Source organism: Prionailurus viverrinus, chromosome F1 (assembly GCF_022837055.1).
Source record: "Prionailurus viverrinus isolate Anna chromosome F1, UM_Priviv_1.0, whole genome shotgun sequence".
NCBI classification, from domain to species: domain Eukaryota; kingdom Metazoa; phylum Chordata; class Mammalia; order Carnivora; family Felidae; genus Prionailurus; species Prionailurus viverrinus.
Window position 1 is genome coordinate 29,033,711 of NC_062577.1, and position 25,953 is coordinate 29,059,663.

The 25,953-nt window shown below is 35.8% G+C and overlaps 1 protein-coding gene across 2 annotated transcripts in view; it reads left to right on the forward strand.

Annotated features, from left to right (window-relative positions):
• The window catches only part of LPGAT1 (lysophosphatidylglycerol acyltransferase 1), a 76,127-nt gene that overhangs the window by 20,960 nt on the left and 29,214 nt on the right, over positions 1-25,953 (forward strand). Inside the window, exons 4-8 of one of the 2 annotated variants that reach the window (XM_047839956.1) lie at positions 11,657-11,775; positions 13,097-13,177; positions 16,996-17,091; positions 19,017-19,290; positions 22,999-23,125. In XM_047839956.1, coding sequence (XP_047695912.1) covers positions 11,657-11,775; positions 13,097-13,177; positions 16,996-17,091; positions 19,017-19,290; positions 22,999-23,125 — 697 coding nt within the window. The remainder of the gene's footprint in view (positions 1-11,656; positions 11,776-13,096; positions 13,178-16,995; positions 17,092-19,016; positions 19,291-22,998; positions 23,126-25,953) is intronic. The other variant, XM_047839957.1, reaches the window with a different exon arrangement.

The following is a 25,953-nucleotide window of genomic DNA, read 5'->3' on the forward strand; positions in this document are numbered from 1 at the left end:
TTTCTCTACCACCCCCCCCCAATTTCTTGACACCTTCATTCATCCGGAGATAGTTTCTTATCCAAAGCTAAAATCCCGTCTCTCTTACTTCTCACTAATTATAGGCTCCTTCTATCTTTGCCCTTGTCTTCCAAGAAATAAAGATACTACAGACATTCCATCCTAAAAAAAATACCCCCATTTAACAAAGAACTTCATTCCTTTCCTCCATCCCACATATGGCCAGTTTCTTTTCCCTGCTGGCTTTCTGTGGTTTATAAGATAATATTCAAAAACTTGGTGCTTTAATAACCTGGCTCAGGCCTGCTGCTCAGCCTTATCTTTTGGTGAGCCTTTCTTTTATTCTTCCAGTTACAATGCAGAATGTCCTTTTTCTATCAAGAGCCTGTCCCTTTGCTTGGATTCCATTCCTTCTCGCTTGCTCAGGAAACTTCCTTTAGTGTTAAGGTCCTCTTTCTTCACCTTTCACAAAAACTCAAATTTCCAATTATACTTAAAAAGTTGTAGAATATGGTAATCTGGGTTCACATTCCCAGAGATGGGAGTGGGGCATGTGCTATTTTAACACAGTCCCATTGCTTAGGGGCAGCAGGGTGGCTCAGTCAGTTAAACGTCTGACTTCCTCTGTCTTCGGCTCAAGTCATGATTGTGAGGTTCCTAGGCTCAAGCCCCATGTCGGGCTTTGTGCTGACAGCTCAGAGCCTGGAGCCTGCTTTGAATTCTGTGTCTCCCTCTCTCTCTGTTCCTCCCCACCTCGTGCTCTGTCTCTGTCTCTGTCTGTCTCTCAAAAATAATAAAAATTAACATTAAAAAAAATTTTTTTTAAAGTGTATCTGTTATCTGACCTCAGATTTACAGATATAACCTTATTTTTCATTCTTTAAAGTACCAGCTATCTGTCCCAGAAGGCATCTACCTAGGTTGTGTTCCCATGTGTCTTTGGTATCTCTTCCCTTTGTGTGTTAGCTCACAGTGATTTCTCCTCCTCCTGCCACCTGTGGTACATATTTTCATAGATAATGCATTATTCCCCAGTGTGTCTTTTATTCTCAATAAGTGAGCAAACTTCTTGAGGGCGGGGATCATGTTACATCAATTGGAAAGTTTGCTTACGTTTTATATTGAAGAAATGTATCTTTTAAAAAACTAAAATACAGCTTATTGAGATGCTGGTGAGTGGGATGATGGTATGACACGAGGGCACATGAGAGGTGAAATGACCAGGAATAGCAGATTCATGGCTCTGGTCGCAAGCTTACACAAGGGCTTACTTCTGTGGACTGGAAAGGCAGGCAGAATTGCCTATACCATTTAGTATGTTCTCTGTTTCGGTCTTTCTCACTTCTCTTTTCCCTCACCTTGTACTTCTCTCTCTCTCTCTCTCTCTCTTTTATTTTTGCTAAGCTCAGATAGTTGGGTAGTATGATTCCTCCCACTGTATTCATGAATTAATTTCTTCATGATGGAACCCCAGTTTACCTTTATGTCTCCCACAGTGGTAGAACCCTGTTTCTCTATGAAGAGAATAAGACTAGTTGAATGAATGAATACAGGAAACAGTGCTTTGGGGGATAGTGAGCAGGAGGTGATGTAAATTAATTATACTTACCATCTGTATGTTTTTCTTTGCAACTAATTTGGTCAGGCAAGAAGCAGCCTAAGAGTTCTGTTTCTTGTACTTGATTTAAAATACCTGTGAGGGGAGAGATTTGGGTCCAGCTATCTCTAAATTCCTTCCTAGTTCTAAGCTTTCTAAAATCAACCCCCTACCATTTTTGAAAAAAAAAATTAATGTTTATTTATTTTTGAGAGAGAGAGAGGGAAAGAACATGAGCGGGGGAGGGGCAGAGAGAGAGAGAGGGAGACACAGATCTGAAGCTGAAGTTGAACACTTAACCAACTGAGCCACCCAGTGCCCCTAAGACCCCCACCATTTTTAATGGTCTGATTCTAAAACTATTTAAAGCTCTAGTAGCAAAGCAAAAAAGTACCTACACTGCACACTTATTTCCTGGCAATTTGGTATAATCTTTAGAAGTTAGAATTTCCCTTCTTCTAATTACTCATTTCAGGAATCTGAAGCAGATATTACTGAATTCTGTTGCTTAAACTGTCCCAGTGGAATCAAATTAAAGTAACTTTGATTTAAGTTCTGATCTCTGATTTAGTATAGTGTTAATTGTATTTAGTATAGGTAAATGAAAGAAGCTATTTAAAAGGTTGAGAAAATAGGGGCGCCTGGGTGGCTCATTCAGTTAAGCGTCCAACTCTTGATTTCATCTCAGGTTGTGGTCTCACAGTTCATGAGTTAGAGACCCACATGGGGCTCTGTGCTGACAACATGGAGCCATCTCGGGATTCTCTCTCTCCCTCTCTCTTCCCCTCCCTTTCTCTTTCTCTCTCTCTCTCTCTCTCTCTCTCTCTCAAAAATAAATAAAATCTTAAAAATGTCAAAAATTATAAAAGGTTGAGAAAACAAAACTGAGCAAACTGAGGATTCTGCATAGAGTGAAGTACTTTTATTAGAACATACTAGAAAAAAAAAAAACTTAAGATGTAAGTCTTGCTACTTTGACTTTCAGTGATTTAACAAAATAAATTTGGACCAGGCTGCTTTGGGGGAGAGGTTGTTAGTGTATGTGACATAATGAACATTAAAGAAACAAATAAGAGTGCAGTGTATTAGTAAAAGCTGTCATTATTACTTTGTTCTTGCGGAGCAGGGGAACTCTCTTAATTACAAAAGTAATAAGTCAAATGCTGAAAATTTGGAGAAACAGAACAATATAAAAAATAAAGGAAATAAAAACAGAACAAAACTCATTCGTAAGTCTGCCATGCTGCAGTAATCACTATCCTTGGTAATCACAGTCTCCCCCTACCTCTAGACCCCCGACAAACTCAGATATGTTCTCCTTCACTCTAATTTTGTCTTTTTGAGAGTGTCATATAAATGGAACATTTTGAGATGGGCCTCTTCTCTCAGCATGCTTGTGAAAGCCATCCAAATTGTTGCATGTATCATTAGAATGTTCTTGTTTGTTGCTGAGTAATATTCCATTGAATGGATGTACCACAGCTTATATCCATTCAGCTATCAAGGACATTTGGGCTGTTTCCAGTTTTTAACAATTATGAAAAATGGCAGTATTAATGTTCATGTTCAAGTTTCTGTATTACATAAGTTGCCTTTCTCTAGGGTAGGAGTAAACAAACTATGCCCCATGTGGCAAAATTTCCTGTTGCTTGTTTTTACATGGCCCTATGAGCTAAGAATGGCTTTTACATTTGTGAAGGTTTGTAAAAACCAACAACAAAAGAATAATATAAAACAGAGACCCTATGTGGCCTACGAAGCTTAAAACACTTAATGGTTGGCCCTTTACAGAAGAAGTTTGCTGGCCCCTGCTCTGGGGTGAATACCCATATTCCTGGGTCATGTGGTAAGTGTCTTTTTAACTTTATGAGAATCTGCCAAACTGTTTCCAGAATGGCTATACCATTCTGTATTCCCAACAGCAATATCTATAAGTTCCAGGGTTTGTTTGTTTTTTTTATCCTTGCCAAAACTCAGTATTAACAGTATTTTTAATTGTGGTCATTCTAATCAATGTTTAAGGTTGCTCATCATGGTTTTAATTTGTATTTCCCTAATGATTAATGGTGTTAAACATGTTTTCATATGGTTGTTTGCCAATCTTATATCCTCTTTGGTGAAGCGTCTGACTTTTTTGGCTGGTTTTTAATTGGGTGGTTTGTTATCTTACTGTTGAGTTTTCAAAGTTCTTTATATATTCTGTATACAAAGATGCCAGTCCTTTGTTGGCTATGTGATTGTCTATATTTTCTCCCCGTCTTTTCATCCCCTTAGCAGTATCTTTTGCCTAGCAAAAGGTTTAAGTTTTGATGAAGTCCAATTTACTGGTTTTTTTCTTTTATGAATTGTGCTTTTCATGTTATGTCCAAGAACACTTTGCCTAGACCTGGATGATGGATATTCTCCTAAGTGTTCTTCTAGAGGTTTTGTAGTTCTGAGTTTTACATTTAGCTCTCTGATCTGTTTGGAATTATTTGTTGTATAAGGTATGGGTTGAGGTTTCATACTTTTGTAATTTTGTTTGTTGATAAGACTATTTGTTTCTCCATGGGATCAACATTACACCATTGTCAAAAATCACTTAGCCATATTTGTGTGTTCTGTTTCTAGATTCTCTTTTCTGTTCTGTTGATCTATGTGTCTGTCCCTTCACCAGTACCACACCATCTCGATTACTGCAGCTTAATAGTTTTAAAATCGGGTAGTATGATTCCTCCAAGTTTATTCTTCTTTTTCAAATTTATTTTGGCTATTCTAGTTTGTTGGCCTTTATTTATAATAAACTTTATAAATTAGTAAATCTAATTGTATCTGAAAAAATTCTTACTGGGACTTTGATTAGAATTACATTATATTTGTAGATTAATTTGTGGGAGAATTGGCTTTTTACTGTGTTGAATCTTTCAGTCCACAAACGTGATATTCATTTCATTTTGGTCTTCTTTGATTTCTTTCATCAATGTTTTATAGTTTTTAGCATATATATCCATTTATATGTTTTAATTTATATCTAAGTATGTTTTTGAACTATTATAAATGGGATTTAAATATTTTTTTATTTCCTCTTGTTCATTTCAAGTATAAAAAAGATTGATATTTTGTGTGTTGACTTTGTATCCTGGAACTTTATTTTTTTTTAAGTTTATTTATTTTGAGAGAGATTGAGAGAGAGCACAAATGGGGTGGGGGCAGAGAAGGAGTCTCACAAACTATGACCTGAGCCAAGATCACTTAATCAACTGAGCCACTCAGGAGCCCCATCGTGCAACTTTATTAAACTCTAATTAATAACGAAAGCTTTTTTTAGATTAGTTGGGATATTCTACATAGAGTCATGCCATTGTGAATATGAACAGTTTTATCTCCCTTTCCAACCTGTAGGACTTTTTTTTCTTGCATTATTGAATTGGCTAGGCCTTCTGGAATACTGTGAAGTAAGAAAAAGGAGTTTGATATCCTTGCCCTGCTCTGAATCTTATGGATAAAACATTAGTATATAATTACTACTAAATATTATGTTAGCCTTGGGTTTTGGGTAGAAACACTTTATTACATTGAGGAAATTCCTTTCTATTCTTAATTTACTAAGCATTTTTATTATGAATGGATAGTGAAATTTGTTAAATGCTTTTTGTGCATCAATTCATATGTGTCTTAGTCCATTCAGGCTGCTATACAAAACATCATAGTCTGGGTGGTTTATAAACAACAGACATTTATTGCTCACAGTTCTAGAGAGTGGCAAGTCCAGGATCAAGGTGCCATCATTTTCTGGTGAGAGCTCTCTCTGTGTCCTTCTCACTGTGCCCTCACATGGTGGAATGGGCTGGAGAACTCTGTGGGATCTCTTTTATAAGGACACTAATCCCATTCATGAAGGCCACACCCTTGTGACCTAATTACCTCCCAAAGACCCCACTATTAGCATCACCTTTGGGGGTTAGGATTTCAACAAAAGAATTTTAGGGAGACACAACCATTCAGACCATTCAGACCATTCAGACCAGAGCAATATGATCAGAAGGTTTTTCTTATTTAGACTGTTAACATGGTGGATTGCATTCATTGATTTCTGATACTGAACCAACCTTGCATTCCTGTGATAAATCTTACTTGGTTGTGGTGTATACTGTTGGATTCCACTTACTAATATTTGTTGAGGATTTTAATGTATATTAGTCTATAGTCTTGTGTTTTTCTGGTTTTGGTATCAGGGTAATGGTGGTCTCATAAAATAAACTTGAATGTGTTCTGTTTTCTGGAAGAGATTTTTTAGAATTGGTGTTCTTAAATGTTTAGTAGAATATGCCAGTGATAACCATTTGAGCCAGAGGAATTATTTTTTGGAAGGTTCTTGCCTGTGTAAATCAATTTCTTTCATAGAGATAGACTTTCAGATTATTTACTTAATCTTCAATGAATTTGTCAGTTTGTGGTTTTCAAGGAATTGGTTCACTTCACTCAAAAATGTCAAATTTGTGTTTGCAAAGTTGCTCATAAAATACCCTTAATTTTTTAAAGTCTTTGTGGTATGTGTAATGATGCCCTGTCTATCATTCCTGACGTTGATAATTTGGGGAGTTTTTGGTTAGTTTTGCTAGAGGTTTATAAAACTGCGTTGACTTTCTTAAAGAGCTCCATTTGATTTTATTGATTTTCTCTATTTTTTTTGTTTTCTATTTTATTGATTTCATTGGTTTCTGTTCTTTTGATTCTTTGGTACTCTGTTATCCACTTAGGGCTTATTTATATCCAAAAAAGATTTTCGATTTCTGTATGAGTTTATTCACTGACTGACTCAAAGAACATATTAAAAAGTCATGTCTTCTAAATTTGTGCATGTGTTTTTTAGTCTGGCTTATCGCAGTATAATTTGCAGTAAATAAATTACAGTAAAATTTACCTTTTGTAGTTTATAGTCTGTGAGGTTTTTTTTAAATGTTAAGTAACCTTCCTTCCTCAGATTAATTCTGTTTTATGAGTCAGTATAATGGCTTTAGCATCACTGTTTTTAAGGAATTTGTGGTGGATTCTTATTGTTTTCATTTTCTTTTTGAGATGTGAACTATCCTGATCAATACTAGTCTATAACTTTTAGGGGAGGTTTATTGTTAAGTTAGAAAGAGAAAGAGAGAGAGAGAGCAAGTGTGTGTATGTGGTGGGCGGTAGGTGATGATCTTTGACTTTCATTTTTAACAAGAATTTTAAAAATTCAGTTACAACTAGAGAGGTTTCTTCCAGATTTTATTCAGTTGTCCTTCATTCCCTTTGGAAATAGTGGACCTGACCCAGTTCTTTTTTGAGAATACATTTCATAGAACAGTGTGTTAAAATATTTCTGTTCTTTCAGTCAAGTACAGTGTAAGAACTGGCAGGCATCCATAGCTTCTATTCTTTAACATGCACATAATTCTATTCCTTGGTTAAGATATTGACTCCATTATTATACTTACTTTTTCTGGTATAGCAAGGTTTGAACTGAGGAACATAGCTACTTCATACATAATAAATTATTTGTCTCTACAAACATTTTTACCTTGATTTTGTTAGTCACATGACTTTCTAACAGTGATCTTTGAAGTATATAGTGGTATGGTAAAAGTATGGTAAAAGAATACCATAAATATTGGAAATTAAATATGTTTGGGTTTTTTGGAGTTTTTTATTTTAGAGAAAGAGAGAGCGTGAGTGGGCGGGGGGGAGAGAGAATCTTAAGCAGGCCCCACACTTATCACAGAACCCAATGCAAGACTCAGTCCCACGACCCTGGGATCATGACCCAAACTAAAATCAAGAGTAGGATGGTAGGGGCACCTGGGTGTCTCAGTCAGTTGGGCATCCGACTTCAGCTCAGGTCATGATCTCACAGTTAGTGCCCATATCGGGCTCTGTGCTGACAGCTCAGAGCCTGGAGCTTGTTGTGGATTCTGTGTCTCCCTCTCTCTCTGTCCCTCCCCTGCTCACGCTCTCTCTCTCTCTCTCTCTCTCTCTCTCTCTCTCTCTCAAAATAAGTAAACATTAAAAGAAAAAGAGTGGGACCCTCAACCAACTGAGTCACCCAGGTGCCCCAGAAATTAAATTTATTGAATGAAATTTAGATTTTATAAAATTCAGGATGACTTTGTTACTATATCAGGATCATTTTTTAATAAAAAAGTTGTTTGAGCTACCTTTACTTATTTGATTTAATATCCCATGTGGGTCTTAATAAGTTGACATTTAGTTTGAAAAGAAATTTTGGCCAAGTTGTGGCTGTAAGATAAAACATGTATTAGATTAACTCTTAATGATTATACCCTGAAAGGATTGTAGAAACTAACATTGAGAGCCATTTATAATGCATAACATAAGATGCATAACATTAGATGTCTGTTGAAATGTTCTAGATGTTTAAAGTACAGCGCCATTTTTTCCCTATATATGATAAGAAAAAAAAAAGCTATAACTTGGGGGGAATAGAATGGAAAAGAGAGAAGAGGGATGGGGAGAGCTGAGGCGGCTGAGGTATATTAGTTTCAAGGGGCTGCTATCATATAACAAAGTAGTACAAGCTGGATGGCTTCAAACAAAAGAAATTGATTCTCTCATGGTTCTTGTTGGTTTGAAGTTCTAAAATCAAAATGTCGGCATGGTTGTGCTCTCTCTCAAGGCTCTAGGTGAGGATCCTTCCTTGCTTCTTGCTGCTTCTAGTAGTTGTCCTCAGTCCTTATGTTGTAGATCTGTCACTCCAGTCTCAACCTCTGTTGTCACGTGGCATTCTCCCTGTGTATATCTCTGTCCACATTTCCTTCTTCTTAAAGGACACCCGTCATATTGGATTTAGGTTGAGGGCCCATTTACAGATATAGGATGGATATAAACTGGGGGGGGAGGGGACGCTATTCAACCCAGTTCAAAGGGTTCTAAATTCAATTTAAATTTTGAGATAAGCCAACACACTAGATTTATCTGCCTTATACAAAGCAAACAGGTAAGATACATTTTACGTAAAAATTTTTTATTTGCAATTATATTCACTTACCTGCTTTCCCATTGTGTAGGCCCATGCCTAGGTATCTAGCATTTTCCTTTCATGTGATAGAAATTACATTAAAGGAATATTTTGTTATGAAACCTCTGTTTATATAGATGTGGAGCCAGAAGACTTTCCACATTACCTCTTAATAGCTCAATATTTATAGAACCAAGCTAGACTTTTTTTTTTGAACGCTTTAACTGCTATTAGAATAATAATTTTGGGGTGCCTGGGCGGCTCAGTCAGTGAGGCATCTGACTTCAGCTCAGGAGGTCATGATCTCACAGTACATGAATTTGTCAGCTCAGAGGGTCATGAACTCCAGGAGTTCGAGCCCTGCATCAGGCTCTGTGCTGACAGCTCAGAGCCTAAAGCCTGCTTCAGATTCTGTGTCTCCCTCTCTCTCTGCCCCTCCCCTGCTCATGCTCTCTGTCTCTGTCTCTGTCTCTGTCTCTATCTCAAAAATAAATTTAAAAACATTTTAAAAAATTTAAAAAAAGAATAATACTTTTATTCTTTTTATTTTATACCCACGACATCTAACAGCTCCTGGTGCTGATTTATTGAATGAATAATGCATTAATGAAAGAATGGGGGTGTGTTTGTGTGTGTGTGCCTGTCTGTCTCTCTGTCTGTCTCTGTCTGTGTTGAAGGGTTGTCAGCAAAGGCATGATAGAATGAATTTTTATTTAGCAAACATATTTCCCTCTATCCTTTTTAAAACCCAACTGGTGCCATCCTTGACACACTGGTCTGAATTTCATTGTTATTACTTTTAGTATATCATTTCATATTGGTATACAGATGCTATGATTCATAATATTCCTTTGCATAGACATATAATAATTTACGCTCCCTTTTTAATTTTAATTGTGAAAGATACAGAACATGAAATTTACCATCTTAACCATTTTTAAGTATATGCTTTGGCATTGTTAAGTATATTCACATTATTGTGTAGTCAATCTCCAGAACTTTTTTATCTTGCAAAACTGAAACTCTACTATTGAACAACACCATTCCATTTCCCCCTCCTGGAAACCATCATTTTTTTCAATTTCTATGAATTTGAGTTAGTCTCTCTTTTGAATCGTTATCCTCTTTGCTCTTACAAACAAGGCTGCCGTAACTAGCTTTGCATATGTGTTATTCTGCACATAAATAAGTATATCTGCAAGATGAATTCCTAGAAGTAGAATTTCTGGGTAAAAAGATTTTTGCATTTCTCAGTTTTGATATATATTGCCAAATTGACTTCCCAAACTGTTGTACCAATTCAGACTCCCCACAGCAATGTACGATAGAGCAGCTGTTTAACTGTGTTTCAGTAGTTAGCATGTCAGCTGAGCCGAATTGGGAACTTGGGAAAGGAAAGGCCGCTCGGTAAGAAAGTTGGTGCTACTGCATTTTTCAAGGGGCTGGGCTCTCTCCCAGTATTCTGTCTCTATTCTTTAAGGATTATTTGATGTACTTTAGTGTAGTTTTATCCTGCATTCACTTAAAAAATTTTAAATAAAAAATTTTCCCACATAGTATATAGGCTATTTGAGTGTTGGTAATAAAATAGATTTGAATCTGATAGAATGATTAGAATACCTCACTTTGCAAGGAGGTCCTACAACTTAATACTATATGTTTAGCTCGGCTGAAAATTTCCTTAATACAAAATTCGAAGGTCTTTAAAATCAATGAATAGATGGGTTTTAACAGAAAGGGAAATCAACAGACTGCTTTTCTGAAATGCATTCTTTTTAAAAAATTTTTTTATTTTGTGTGAGAGAGAGAATGAGCGGCAGAGGGGCAGAGAGACAAGAGTCAGAGAGAGACAGAGAATCCCAAGCAGGCTGTGTGCTGTGCTGTCGATGCAGGCCTCGATCCCACGATCCTAGGATCTGAGCCAAAATCAAGAGTTGGCCACTTAGCCAACCAAGCCACCCATGTGCCCCTCAGACGAACTCTTACGAGGAGCTCCACTATGTTGGGGTGACAATGAAGGGTGACTGGAGAAGGAAGAAGGCTAGGGGAGGCAGAGCCGGTGGGCTCCACATGTCCTCAAGCCTAGTTCATCCAGAATTATTACACACGGGTGGCTTGAGTTCTTTACTTTTAGCAGTGTGTGAGGTTAGTGAGTACTAATGTGTAACCAGCCTCTCATAATTCATGTCAGACGTTTGAGGAGCCCTAGAAGCTTTGTCTCGTAGAATCCTGATGTGTGAAACTGATGCTCAATTATATTATTTCTCTGAAGTAAATTTACTGTAAAATGAGGCATATTAAAGCAGTTTCCTGCATGGAGATACCACTGTTTTCCTCAGAGTGTATGTATAGGTTTTAGTACAATGACTTTTCATCTGGAGATTTTAAACATTAGTTTTCTTATATTCAAATGAAACTATTTGCATATATTTGTGATGTTTTCACATTTTATTATAAAGTAGAAATACACTTTATTATGCAGTATATTTGAAGGGTTCTGGAGACCTTCTCCCAATCATGATCAACATCAGTGGTTTGGAATTCATTCCCTCAGACTTTTTTCAACGTATAAAATAATATTTAAATTTTATTCTTTAAAAAGGTGGAATCATGCTATATATACTGTTTTGTGATTTGCTTTACTTGATAACAGGTCCTTTCTGGGTTAGTGCATAGAGATACATTCTGGTCTTTAAGTGGACTTATACTCTTCTATTATATCATAATTTTGTTATCTGTTCCCCTGTTGGTAAACATTGGAGTTCCAATAAGTATCCCTTATGCATGTATCTTTACCTGTTTGGACAAATGTTTCTGCAGGATAAATTCTAAGAAGTAGAACTTACATATCAAAGGATGACCATTTTACATCTTAATGGGTATTTTGGTGCTCTATAAAATGTTACATCAGTATATCAACATCCTGATATTTATAGGAAATAAACTTAGTTCAGACTTTAAGAAGTTCTAGCGAGGTGATGTGTCATCATTGATGTATACCAGTTGTTCTAATATAAGGTTTCTAGTGATGTAAAACCTTTAAAGTGACAGCTTTTTTATTCTTACAGTGATGGAATGGGGGGATGATATTAAAGCGGTTTCCAAAGATGAAGCAGTAATGTTGGTGAATCATCAGGCAACAGGAGATGTATGCACTCTGATGATGTGCCTCCAAGACAAAGGACTGGTAAGCCATCCTGAACGCAGAGGTGGACGGGAGAAGGGGGAGGTTAACAAAGAATCAATTCAAGTATCTTACTGTGGTTTGGAACATAAACTTTAATATGTATACTTTTTCTGAAAATTGAGAAAATTTTAAAAAGAAAAATATGTACAATTCTAAGTAATTCTGACTATAATTAGAATTCTAATCTATAATTCAAAATATTATTCGAACTCCAGGACAGGAATTTGGAGACTTTCAAAAAAGTAGCTGGAAAATAATGTGAATGAGCTGTTTTTTTAAAAAATAATTGAGGTAAAAGCAGAGTTAATATGGTTCAAATCGGGGACTGTCTTGAGGTGAAGTGGTGGATCACTGGTTTGAGAAATACACAAAAAGCCGTAGTGTTTAAGAGAGAGGTCCGTGAATTAGATGATCTCGGGGATCTTTAGCCAGAAGGAAAAAAGGTAAATATTTTGGATTTCCTTTACAAAGGAAATTGAACAGAAAGATACTACACCCATTTTATTAAGTGTTACTAGGCTGTGTGAACTGTTTTACAGTTTACCTGACTTATATTAATAAGTCAAGATAAAATATATCCATCAACTGGGTGGGTTTAAAATGAATTCAGTCTTTAGCATTAAAAGAATTATCACCTTAGAAGTTGAAGAGGTTGTGTTACTAGAAAACCAAATAAATGGAAAGTGTATAAATTAATGGAGTTAATATTTATCCTAATAGTAAAGAAGCAAATCAAAGAAGTTTATTAAGTGCTTCATATTCATAATCAGTGACTGCAAGGATAGAACGCCATCCTGTAAGACACTATCCTCGTAAAGGAGTGAACAGTCCAACAGAGGAAAGTGTAGCAAAGTGAAGAGTATTCAGTGGAGAGGGTGCTCCCCATGATAGGCATAGAAGACTTTGTAGAGGGGCAAGGACATAAGCGTGGCCTAGTTAGAGTGGTGAAGCAGGGGCCTTCTTCCTTAGTGAAATACTCTTGGCCAGAACACCAAGGCAAGACTAAGCCTGGGGTGTTTGGGTCCTAGAGATTTTGACTCAGTAGGTCAGGGAGGGGTCATAAAATGAGGTGAGAGTAAAGGAAAATATGTTTGATTACTGCAGAATCTTTTCTTGTTTATCTGAAAAGCAGAAGCATAATCTCACTGGAATGTGGAATAAATTCAATCCTTTCTTGAACTGTTAATTTTGCTGTATAAATATATTTGCATTTATAATAATATTTATTACTTGTGATATTACAATTTTGTAAAAACTAGATTATTTGGTCTTGTATGAAAGAGAATCCCCAATTAACAGACATTTTTAATCTTATTGATAGGATCATTACACTCACAGTGATTATTCTGAAGGCTTACAGTGTCCTCGATTGGTTTTTGAATTTCAAAGAATGATTACAGTGGTCAGTATAAATACGCCTAACTTTAGTGCTCTAACCCCAGTTTGGCATGGATGATAACTGTATTAATTAGAATATTAGATAACCTGAAATGCACCAATTGTGTGAACAAAAGAAAATTTAGTTTGTTTGTTTCCTTTTATAAAAAGATTTCTGTTAGTTTGTCTTAGATTCATTTTTCTGTCCAGATTATGATCTGATATTAGTGAGTAGATATTAGTACAATCTTGAGGAATTTTTTTTTATCTTCTTTCATAAAGGGTAATAGAGAAATATAAAGCTGGAAGCATTGTAATCTCTCCCTCCTGCGCCTATCAAGTATAAGGCAATATTAATTTTCATTTACCAGTGAGAATGTTTGCTTGACTTATTGAATATTCCATGGGTATATTCAAAGAAAGAAGGCTAATGCTAAATTGTGGCCCAATTTTAAAAAATATTAGTTTAATTGTGATGTGAGTGTAAACAGCTTTTAGAATTCAGATATCTTCTTGTAACACCCATTAGTGTTACTCAGTGGGAGTCCTGTTGGCATTTTGGTAGGACTATTGTGTTGTGTTCTGAACTGTCCTGGCTATTGCTGGATGTTTTCCATACCTGGCTACCACCCACTAAGTGCTGGTAGCATGTGCTAGTCAATGTGACAGCCAAAATTGGCCTTAGAAATTTCTAGAAGGGAGAACCATTGACTTTACTATAATTTCAGAAGGATATAAAGGACGGAGTCCTTCATGTAAGCCTCTCTAGATCTTTTGATATGTAGAAAATCTGTGCTTCCAGATAAAGAATAATTGATATGGGCCAATTTTGTTTCTTGAAGATACCTAAGAAATTTCTCAGTGACAGGCCTATGAAACGTTGACAAGAGTTGCTTCAGGCAGCTGGTATTTACTGAGCTTCTTTTGAGGAATATGAAACAAAGGATTAATTGTATTTTCTAAATGTGCTGGTACCTTTTAAATAAGTATCTGTGGGGGCGCCTGGGTGGCGCAGTCGGTTAAGCGCCCGACTTCAGCCAGGTCACGATCTTGCGGTCCGTGAGTTCGAGCCCCGCGTCGGGCTCTGGGCTGACGGCTCAGAGCCTGGAGCCTGTTTCCGATTCTGTCTCTCCCTCTCTCTCTGCCCCTCCCCCGTTCATGCTCTGTCTCTCTCTGTCCCAAAAATAAATAAACGTTGAAAAAAAAAATAAATAAATAAATAAATAAGTATCTGTGACTTGAGGCATGTTCTTTTATGGCAATTGATGATAAAACTAAAAACTTTTTTTATTTGTCAAAAGAACTTTATTAGACATGTAATAAACATTTACTGACTTGTAACATTTCCCCTAAAATAAGTTAGGACTTGGGGCACCCGGGTGGCTCAGTTGGTTGGGAGTCTGATTCTTGATTTCGGCTCAGGTCATGATCTCACGGTTAGTGAGTTCAAGCCCTGCGTCAGGCTCTGCGCTGATGCTGCGGAACCTGCTTGGGATTCTCTCTCTGCCCCTCCCCCACTTGTGTGTGCATGTACTCTCTCTCTCTCAAATAAATAAACTTTAAAAAATAAATAAAATAAGTTAGGACAGAATTATCCATACAAATCTTAGAAGATAGCTTGGCTATCTTATTAAACTGATTTGTTTTAGGTGACCTTCTAACTGAAGAGGCAAATCCACTGTAAGTACAAGGTTAAGTCATATACATTAAATACATTAAAGCTAGAACAAGTAAAGCTCGTTCCTTTAGTGTTGGTATTTTAAACCCAGAAATTAATAAATTGCCACTAAACTTCATACTGTGTATAAAGCTCAAGTATTTTATAGGTTGAAGTCACTTGCTTTCTGTTTTGTTCCTTGGGGCACTTTTCAACAGATTCCATTTAGTTCAGATTTCAGTTTATTTAAACAAGTAGTCATCATTACAAAACAAGACTGAAAAGTGAGATGTTGGTGATCATTTTATTCTGTATTAGTTGACTTGGGGAATCAGTACTTCACTGGGCATGTATCTTTATTTTGTAAAGTGATTTAACATAGTAATGTGAATGAAGTATGAGTTGTGTAATTGACCTATTTAGTGATGCTGAAAAATTATGCTGGAAGCTTTAATGTTACATTCTTTGTCAGCTTTTTTAGTGTTTTTGTAAAAGCAGCAATGGTATTGATGCTTATTTTTTTCCTAATATTTAAGTTCATATAATTTGGTGTTTAGAGGTGAAGTTTACATATGTTATTCCCATAGAAACCAAAGTAGAGCTCTGTTGCACTCTTGATTGAGGTTGTAGCTTTTAATTAATTCCTTTAAGGATTATAACCAGGAATGCTATTTCCTCAGCAGGGAAGAACAATTAACCAGTTTATTAATTAGACCCCTGTTTATAGTTACTTATAATTTTGAAATTTGTTTGAAATAAAGTCTTACGCTCTTAATATGAATATTAATTCTTATCGGCAAGGGATACTATTTCTGTGTTTAAGAACTGAGGTGCTGTAAATTTTTTTAGTTTATTCATTTATTTTAAGAGAGAGAGAGAGAGAAAGCGAGTGAGCATGGGGAAGGGGCAGAGAGAGAGAGAATCCCAAGCAGGCCACACAGGGCTTGAGCCCACGAACTACAAGGTCTTGACCTGTGCCGAAAACAAGATTAGGATGTTCAAATGACTGAGCCACCCAGAGGCCCCAGTTCTGTAAATATGTTTTTGCTGGGGAAGAGGATAGCCTTGCATAAAGTAACAAATATTCTTCTTAATGTAATAGAATGTTAAATCATTCTATTAAATGAAATATTAAATGTTCGTGTATTTTGGACATTTTTGTACTTTTATAAAATTTTATAATTTTACATTTATATGTAAAATACATTTATATATTTATACTTTATAACTTTTAATATTTTAGCTATTAAAGCCCCATTTTATTTTATTTATTATTTTTTTAATATGAAATTTATTGTCAAATTAGTTTCCATACTAAAGTCCCATTTTATAAAGCTTTAGTGCTTATTAAACTTACTGCCCTCATTTGGTAACATTAGCCATTTTATTGTTTCCAAATAATTTTACAAGTTCTGTAAGAATTACCAGAGACTTTGCTTAGGGAGAGCAAATTTGGAATGGTTAAGTCCAAATTTAAGAAGTTAATTCAGGAATTCCTGGGTGGCTCAGTTGAGTGTCCGACTCTTGATTTCAGCTCAGGTCATGATCCCAGGGTCATGGGAGCCCTGTGTGTCCTGCTCCACACTGAGTGTGGAGTCTGCTTAAGATTCTCTCTCTCCCTCTGCCCCCTTCCCCGCTCACTCTCTCTCTCTAAAAGAAAAGAAAAGAAAAGAAAAGAAAAGAAAAGAAAAGAAAAGAAAAGAAAAGAAAAGAAAAGAAAAGAAAAGAAAAGGGGCGCCTGGGTGGCTCAGTCAGTTGGACGACTGTCTTCAGCTTTGGTCATGATCTCATGGTCTGTGGGTTTGAGCTCCGTGTTGGGCTCTGTGCTGACAGCTCAGAGCCTAAAGCCTGCTTCAGATTCTGTGTCTCCCTCTCTCTCTTCTCCTCCCCTGCTTGTGTTCTATCAAAAATAAATAAACATTAATAATAATAATAATAATAGAAAAGAAAAAAAATTTTATTTGTTGCACAATAACATACTTGGGATTTCAGGACTTGGAATCAATACCAGTAATTGTTCATAGAGACTTTGTGCTTTAATTGTAGAAATAAACACTAGATTTAAGATATTTAGGTTAGTTAAGAGTGTGGTTGGATAATTATATGTAAAAATTAGAGACCTGGCTAGACTATAGCAGGTTGCTTCTGTTTAACGTATAATTATTTCTTGCTTTTATATATTTTAGGTTGTTGCTCAAATGATGTGGTTGATGGACCATATTTTTAAGTATACAAACTTTGGAATTGTTTCTCTGATTCATGGAGACTTCTTTATAAGACAGGTAAGTAATGAGTATTCTTTTTTAACAGTGATAGCCTGATTAAACTGACAATTCATTATAAACATGGGCATAACAAGACCAATTATAATAGATAGAGCCAGTTACACTATCTTAGGGAGCTCTTCCTCCGAATCTTTGTTCTCTGAAACATTTATTTCAATCTGAATTTGAGTATGCTCAAGCAGTGAAATGGTGACATTGCAAATACTTTAATCTCTATCCTCCTCCTCCTATCTAAACAGTGCAATGCTTAGTAACGATTTATCAAGCACCCGCCACATTCCCAGCTCTTCTGCTTCTTAGCCATGTGAATCAGGCAAGTTATTTAAATTTCCAGTTTCCTCATTTTTCAGATGAGAATAATAGGTACTCCCCTCATTGGGTGGGTGTGGGGGTTAAATTAAGTATACACTCAGAACAGTGCCTGCCCCCTTCGTTGTCATTTTCATCACAATTACTCCTATCGTCATCTGTATTTTCACTATTACTTTTATGTACAAGTCATTGTTCTATGATATAGAAGGTATCTAAATTACCAGTAGGTAGGTAGGGTAGGTAGCTAGGTAGGAAGGTAGGTAGGTAGACAGATAGATAGATAGATAGATAGATAGATAGATAGATAGATAAATAGATATATTTTGAGGACTCGTAGTAGGAAAAGTGAATCCATCAGCTTTTTATGAATACGGAAAATATTTATTTATTTATGTTTTTGAATCCAGAAAAACTGTAGAGTAGAAGATGATATTTGGCACAAATGTAAAGAATGAATATGGGTTTGTTAGAGAAAGGTAGATTGAGAGTGGGTCTGAAGCATTAGGGATAGTTCCCTGTATGAGAAAGAATCCTACCTTCTTATCCAGTCAGCACTACATGATAGTATCTCCCTTTATGCTAAGGATCACACGCTTTATTTTCTCAAAAACTGAAATACGATATGCAGGAGTTTTTATGTATGGTAATGCTTCACTGTTCTGGTATTTATATATTTAGCAGCTTCAGCCTTGCACATAATAATTACTTAATGAATAACTGATGAATCTGATTAAGCCTCATATGAGAACCACAAATTCTGGAAACCTTCTGGAAACCACAAAGCTGGAAGTATGTAGAAAAACTTCTAAGCTCTGTGAATGTAGGTGTGAGAAAACACATATACTTTACTCCAGACAATTTTATGTACAGAACATTTTTGTTTTTCATATGCTGTGCAATTATCTGGTTTCTTTTGGAAACACTCTTGGTGCTTCTGAGCAGAGAGATGAATAAAAGCACACGCTGGAGCCTTTCTGCAATTTCCCCTCCTACCTCTGTCTTCCTCACTCTTCACCCATCAGCCACACTGGCCTTGGAACTGTTCTTTGAACATGCAGAGCTCCTTCCCATCTCAGGGCCTTTGTCCTGTTTGCTCTTGTCACCTAGAAGACTCTGCCTCTCCTCTCCACTTGACTGGGACCCTCACATCTCTAGCTCCTTGCTCCAGTTTCGCCTCCTTGGGGCTGCTGACCCTGACCTTGTCGACCTTCTCTATCCTCTTACTCTTTTTATTCCTAACACATCACCAACTGAGTTTACACTTTGTAGTTCTCTGTCGTTTCCATTTGAGTCAGTTCCGTGAGGGTCTCTCATTACCTCTCTATCTCCAGTGTATGGGACAGTACAGTGCCTGCTGAGCAGTAGGGGCTCTGTAAATAGTCACTGATCTGATGAATGAGTGAACTCTCAGGAGCAAGTAGAGCAGTGTTTTTCTTTTGGAGTGCTAACGTAATATAAGCGCTAATCACTTGATTTTACCACTGTGGTCAGAAGGGGAGGGAAGGAGGGGGGACATCACTATACTTTAGAAACTGTTGTTTCTATTTAATTTTATGGCATCTTAATTTCCAATGTGTATCTACTTATTCTATATGTATCTGCCTTCATAGGGAAAATCACATCGTGACCAGCAGCTTCTTCTTCTCAAAAAGCACCTAGAAAATAACTATAGGAGCAGAGATCGAAAATGGATTGTTTTGTTTCCAGAAGGGGGCTTCCTCAGGAAGAGGCGAGAAACAAGTCAAGCATTTGCCAAGAAAAATAACTTGCCATTTCTTACACATGTCACTCTGCCAAGGATCGGGGCAACAAACATTATTTTGAGTGCACTTGTAGCACGACAGGAAAATGGAAGTCCATCAGAAGGAGATGCTAAAGAATTAGGTATGATGGTTTTTAGCATTTTTTTTCTTTTGTTGGAACTCAGGGATTATCTGGAGTTCCAGAAGATAACATTATTGTTCTTTTTTATAATTTTTATCAAATAGAAATAATACTCAAGGAGAAGATGAAAATTTAATGTTTTAATGTTTCTATTTACAGAGTTCATGCTTATAATCATTTATTCACATAACCCAGAAATGCATAAAGTCAAAGGTGTCTTTCCTTACACTGCTTACCCATGCTCCTAGTCATTCCCGCTTCTGCAGTAAACATTCATATAAATATCTTCCACATATTTGTGGAAGTCTGTAGTATAGATTCCTAGAATGGAATTGCTAGGGCAAAGGTACAGGAATAGAAATGACTGATTTGAAAACCTAATGATAGATACGCAAATGGAAATAGTAATAATGTATATTTCGTTCATTTATCAAATGTAGAAAGTTTTGAGGGTTTGTTTTTAAGAGTATGAACTTAATGCAGTTTCACAATGTTTATGAAGAACTTTCAAATGACTCCCATCATTCCACTACAAATAATACTTATCAAAAGGAAATAATCTGAAATACCGGCAAAAGGGTTTATCCCAGCATTATTTTTATATATTTATTTTTAATTTTTAATTTTTTCTCAGCATTATTTTTAATAGCAAAAAATTGGACATAGAGGGGAGAACAGAGAAGTAACATCAAATATCCATCCAACACAATATAACCACACGGCCATTACAAATGATGTATACAGAGGGGTTTTATGGCTTTGGAAAAGGCTCATGCTGTATCATGTTAATGGAGTGCGAGGGACATACAACTCTAGTGAAACTGTTATGAGCTCAAATGTGTCAAATGTAGGAGATGAGCTCAAGGAGAGATTCCAGATGTTATCAGTGATTGCTTCTCAGAGCTATAACTTTATGGATGATTTCCCCCCATTTCTTAATACTTCTCTGAAATTAAAAAAAAAAATTAAGGTTTATTTATTTTTGAGAGAGAGACAGAGAGAGCAGGGGAGGGGCAGAGAGAGAGTGGGACAGAGGATCTGAAGCTGGTTCCGTGCTGATGGTGGAGAGTCCAACTCAGGAACCCTGAGATCATGATCTGAGCCGAAGTCTGACGCTCACCCGACTGAGCCACCCAGGCACCCCCTGAATTTTTTTTATAATGAGTATGTATTACTTTTATGGCCAGGAAAATGCAAACCACACTCAAAGATGCAACTGTCTTGGAGATAGCCTGGTGCATTGTGAAGGTTTGCAGAAGGTATTTGTGCCAGTAACACGAAGACTGTTTTGAACAAGTTTATCTGAGATACTGTGAGATTTGGTGACAAATGATAAATTAAAAAACTGAAAGAAACTCACCAGGCCTGTTTCCTCAGTAGTGTTTTACTATTTAAAAAATATATTCTTCAGATAAAATAAAAATAGAAATGATTGACCCTCAGAAATATGTGTTTTTAAATGAGGGTTAGGACCAGACATAGAGATAATGCCTGTAAGATTGCACTGAGTTTTCCATTCATGTGTTTTTTTAAGCAGCTGCTTGGCAGTCAGCTCTCTTAATCTTTCATCATCTATTAAAAAGACAAATTGAAATAATCTTTTAATAGAAAAGGAAAGTTCAGAATAGCTTCAGACAGCCACTGTGGCAATGTCAGCCAAGCCAAGGCTTGAAGGCAAAGGTCTTCCAAATAGAATTAGTTGCACTAATAAAGACTGCTGTTTTGCAATAGTTTTCTCCAGTCAATAATACCCTGTGGTGTCTAGATCTCAAAGGTAGGGGCAATTGTCATATTGATCACACAATAGTGAAGACATTTTTTTTTTCTTTTGGAGAGAAACAATTTCTTTTTATAACCAAAGCAAAGTAGTTTATAATTTATCTTACCTTAGTTAAAATTTTTATTCTAGATGTTTAGGAAAAATAAGAAATTCTAGAAAGTTATATACCCTAAAACTAGTTTTACTTGTATTTTACCATTTTCTTCTCTATGTTTTGGTATTTTGTGTCTTATTTTCTTTAGTATTCATATTCACTGTTTAGTGTTCCATATAAACACAAAACAGGCCTTTGTATCTGTTTTAATATGTGATCCATACACATATCAAAATTAAGTTGTGTCTGATTAAGGGTTAGTATTTTTTTGTTTATTGTGTGATTTAGTATATATTAAACTGAACTCTGATGATTTTCCCAACCATTTTGTTATAAAACTTTTTAAGCATCCATAAAAGCTGAATGTTGTAGTTAATATCCACTAGCTGAGTGCTTGCTTCGGCAGCACATATACCACTAGCTGGCCAAATAGATTCTATAATTAACATTTTGCTATATTTACTTTATCCTGTCTTTTTCTACCTTTCTATCCATCCATTAGTCCATCTTTTTTTTTTTAATGCACTCAAAGTAAGTTACAGACATCAGTATATACTTTACTCCTAATCATTTCAGCATGTACATCATTGGTAACTTGTTAAAATGTGTTTCCTTACATAAATACTCTGTTCCTTTACCAAAAGGTTACTTAAACATTATTATTATTTTACCTAATTTTTGTTTAAACCCTTTTTTTGATAGTTTATTTTTTGAAAAAGAGGGAGGGAGAGCATGAGCACAGAAGGGGCAGAAAAGAGAGGGAGAGAGAGAATCCCAATCAGGCCCCATGCTCAGAGTGGAGCCCAACGTGGGCCTTGATCTCATGACCCTGAGATTATAACCTGACCTGAAATCAAGAATTGGATTCTCAACCAACGGAGCCACCCAGGCACCCTTTCTTTTCTTTCTTTTCTTTTTTTTAAACCTATTTTTATGGGAATTTTTCCCCTTCAGAATATTATCAAAAATTTTTTTTTAACTCAAAGGTCAGCTTTTAGCTATTTGATATACACAAGTAAAATATCGTTAATTCTTACTGCACATTTAGTCTTATGTTTAAGTTTTATTTTTTTAGAGATCTCTTAAATACTTCAAACAAAGGACAGACTATCACACAAGTCTGGCTATCTGTACTCTCTGGGAAGATTCATCTCTCAATTCTTGCTCTAACTCCATGCTGGGAATAAAAGCAGCATGCAGAGGACCAAAGTGAACAGAACTTTCTTACTGCCTCTCACAATAGCAGTTACCTGTTGTACCTACCAAAGGGTGGACAGCTTTATTGCTTTATTTGTATAGAACTCCTGCTAAAATGGGAGGAGTTTGTGTTAAATAAAAACAGCAACTGACAATCGTGTGACACTAAAATGCTTAATTTGGGACTTTATTCCAGTATTTATTAATTTTTTTTTTACCTTTTTTTTTTTTTTTACTTTTGTGTGTGATACCTTAGCTTCTGACTTTTTGATAGGCCAGTTCTTATGACTGATAAAATATAAATTAGACTTTGATAGTAAGTAATTGCATTGAATGCTTGAATGGTGCATGTCCAATAAATAATAGTGCTCTGTTATTTGTTAATTTGTTTGAGATTCAGCCATTTTATAATATATTAGGAAATGCTTGGTTTCATCCTAAATGAAGATCATACACTAAATGATACATCCTTATATCATATAAAACAGTAACAACCAAAGTTCATCTGTTTTCTTAAAGCAAAAGATACATCAATATGCTTTATTTATACTATATTATTTGCTGTAAATAATGTAAAAATTGATCCAATTTTAAGTGGTTTTTTTTTTTTTTTTTTTTTTTTTTGCTTTGTCCTCAGAGAGCAAGTCAAAAGGCCTCCAGTGGATAATAGATACAACTATAGCTTATCCCAAAGCTGAACCCATAGATATTCAAACCTGGATCCTTGGATACAGGAAACCAACAATCACACATGTACATTACAGGTAAGAGTTTTGTGTTAGTACTCAGCATATATCCAACTTAAAGTATTATCTCAAGCAGTGTTTTAAAATTAAATTTTTAATCAATAGTGAAAATAGTTGGCTCAAAATCATTCTTATGCTGAATTTTTAATATGAAAATATCATTTGAAGTAGTTATTTTCACTGAGTGATAAAAGTCTCTCAAAATGGTATTCTAGAGGCACTATGATTACTTGATGGCCTGACAGTCTGAGCAAGGCTGATTAAGGGCAAACATCAAACATAAATATATACTCATTTGGGCAAAGTAGATTTGTATGAATAGAAATGAAATTTGTTTTTAAGTCATTAAATCACATAAGATTTTCCAAATGATTAAATTGAGAATTTAGCTGAAACTTATACTTTAAAATTTTTAGTATTTTAATATTTAACATTTTAACATGTTCATTTGCATAAACAACAGCAAACACATTTATTGAATATTGCAGCTTCTTGAGATTTTTAAAAGTAGATTGCTTTTTAAAAAAGAGTATCATGTAAATGTGTGTAGGTATTTATATCAAAGCATGATGCTGATGAGGCTTGGATAGATTTGACCGCTTTATAAGCCATTTATCTTTACTGTATTTCCTGGCCAAAGATCTCACTCAACCCATGGCAGCTAAGTTACAAACTGAGCAGTTGGTCCACTGAAAGATCACAATTGCCACAAAAGCCCTCAATTCAAGCGGAAAACTACTCAAATTACATACTCACTGCAAGTAGATAGGTACATGTTTTCATATATATAAACCATCATAGTTTTACACATAGAAGTACAAATTTGGAATAATTTGAAACTAAAATTTTAAAACTTAAAATTAAATGTTACAATTTGCGTTTTTGGTGTGTAAGAGAGGACTATGAAATTACAGTTGAGTCCACTGTGTGACTTACGTTGCCAAATTATGAAGTTCATGTGTAAGATAAGAAGTAATTCTTGAGAACTGTACTGACTACATTTCACATGTGTTGTCCATTTTACTTACGGAGCACTTACTATATATAAGGCAGTGTGCCAGGCCCTGAAAGAATTTCTCCAGGAACGGTTTTATTTTCATATAGGAGAGGCTTATCTAGCCTTCAGTAAACTTTTAAATTGTAATCTATAAATGAAGCTCAATTCTGATGCCCAAGCAAAAATACATGACTGTTGGGTGTATGTTCTGGACATGTGTAGATTGTATTTGAGTCAGATATATGTAGATCTTCCTAGCACATCATACCCAAAAGGAACTGAGACAAGGAAGAAAACATTAATTACAGAGGCATTCTATTATAGTTCACCCTGCTTTCTTTTTTAACCAATAAGTAGAAAACAATTTTATTTTATGGATTAAAAAATGAATGGAATAATAAGGGATCTTAGAAATTCAAGAAATGTCAATTTTTAGCAAAATTATTTTACCAGGAGTAAGTGCAAGGTCCTTAAATTCACTTGAAGCAGGAGTTCTTAACTGTGGGTCTCATGGATGAACCTGAGAATTTTTCTTTTTTGCCTTCAAAATCAAATGTTGTTTTAATTTTTTGTATTTATTTATTTTGAGAGAGAGAGACAGTTAGATCAAGTGAGGGGGAGGGGCAGAGAGAGGGGGAGAGAGAGAATTCCAAGCAGGCTCCACACTGTCAGCACAGAGCCTGACGCAGGGCTCAAACTCGAACTGTGAGTTCATGACCTAAGCTGAAACCAAAATTCGGACACCCAACCGATTGAGTCACCCAGGCGCCCTAGATGTTGTTTTAATTAAAAAAAATTTTTTTGAGTATACTTGACAGACATACAGTGTTACATTAGCTTCTGGTATATACCATGGTGATCCAGTTTCTCTCTACATTATCCTCACCACAAGTGCAGCTACCATCTGACCTCAGAGAATTTTGAATTTTTCAACTCCTTCTCTATACAAAATGTTCTAGATGTATGCAGTTTTCTGCAGAGAAGCTTCACAGATTTCAATCTAGTCTCAATATAGATTAAGGGTTTAAAAAAAGATTAATGACCCCTGATTTAGAGATCAAAACCAAATAGTAAATAGAAGAGGTGGGATGGTTAGTTTGATACAGAAAAATACTTCTGTTGATAAAAGTGAAGCTTCTCAGAAGTATATTTGACTATAGAAATTTTATTACCGACATAGAAATAATAAAGAAAATTCTAAAATATTAGATTAGCAGAGATGAAATCATGATACAGAACCATATCCTGAAATAGTAATTACAATACACATCATGCCCAGTTATTTATTTATACACACACACACACACACACACACACACACACACACATACACACACACACCCTAGGAGTCTCGTGACAGGTAAAGAGATACACTGTTGGGTTTTTTTTTTTTTTAATGTTTATTTATATTTGAGAGAGAGAGAGAGACAGTATGCGAGCTGGGGAGGGGCAGAGAGAAATGGAGACAAAATCTGGAGCAGGCTTTGAGCTATCCGCACGTGACCACACTGTCAGCACAGAGCCAGACATGGGGCTAAAACTCACGAACTGTGAGATCATGACCTGAGCCAAAGTCAGACGCTTAACCAACCGAGCCACCCAGACACCCTGAGAGATACACTGTTCTTTACAGAAATTTAATAAAAAAAATTTATTGTCTAACCAGTGTTAGGAAAAGGGAAGGACTTAAGTTCAGATGGGAAAGAGAGGGGAAGTGAAAGGGGCAAGAAAGAGTGAGGTGTCTTGGCATCAGGATAGTTTTGAGATTTGCAAGAAGCTTGTGAGAATGGATGTGGGCCATGTCTGTGGCAACTGCCAGGGACAAATCTCTATCACCCACGGGTTGACT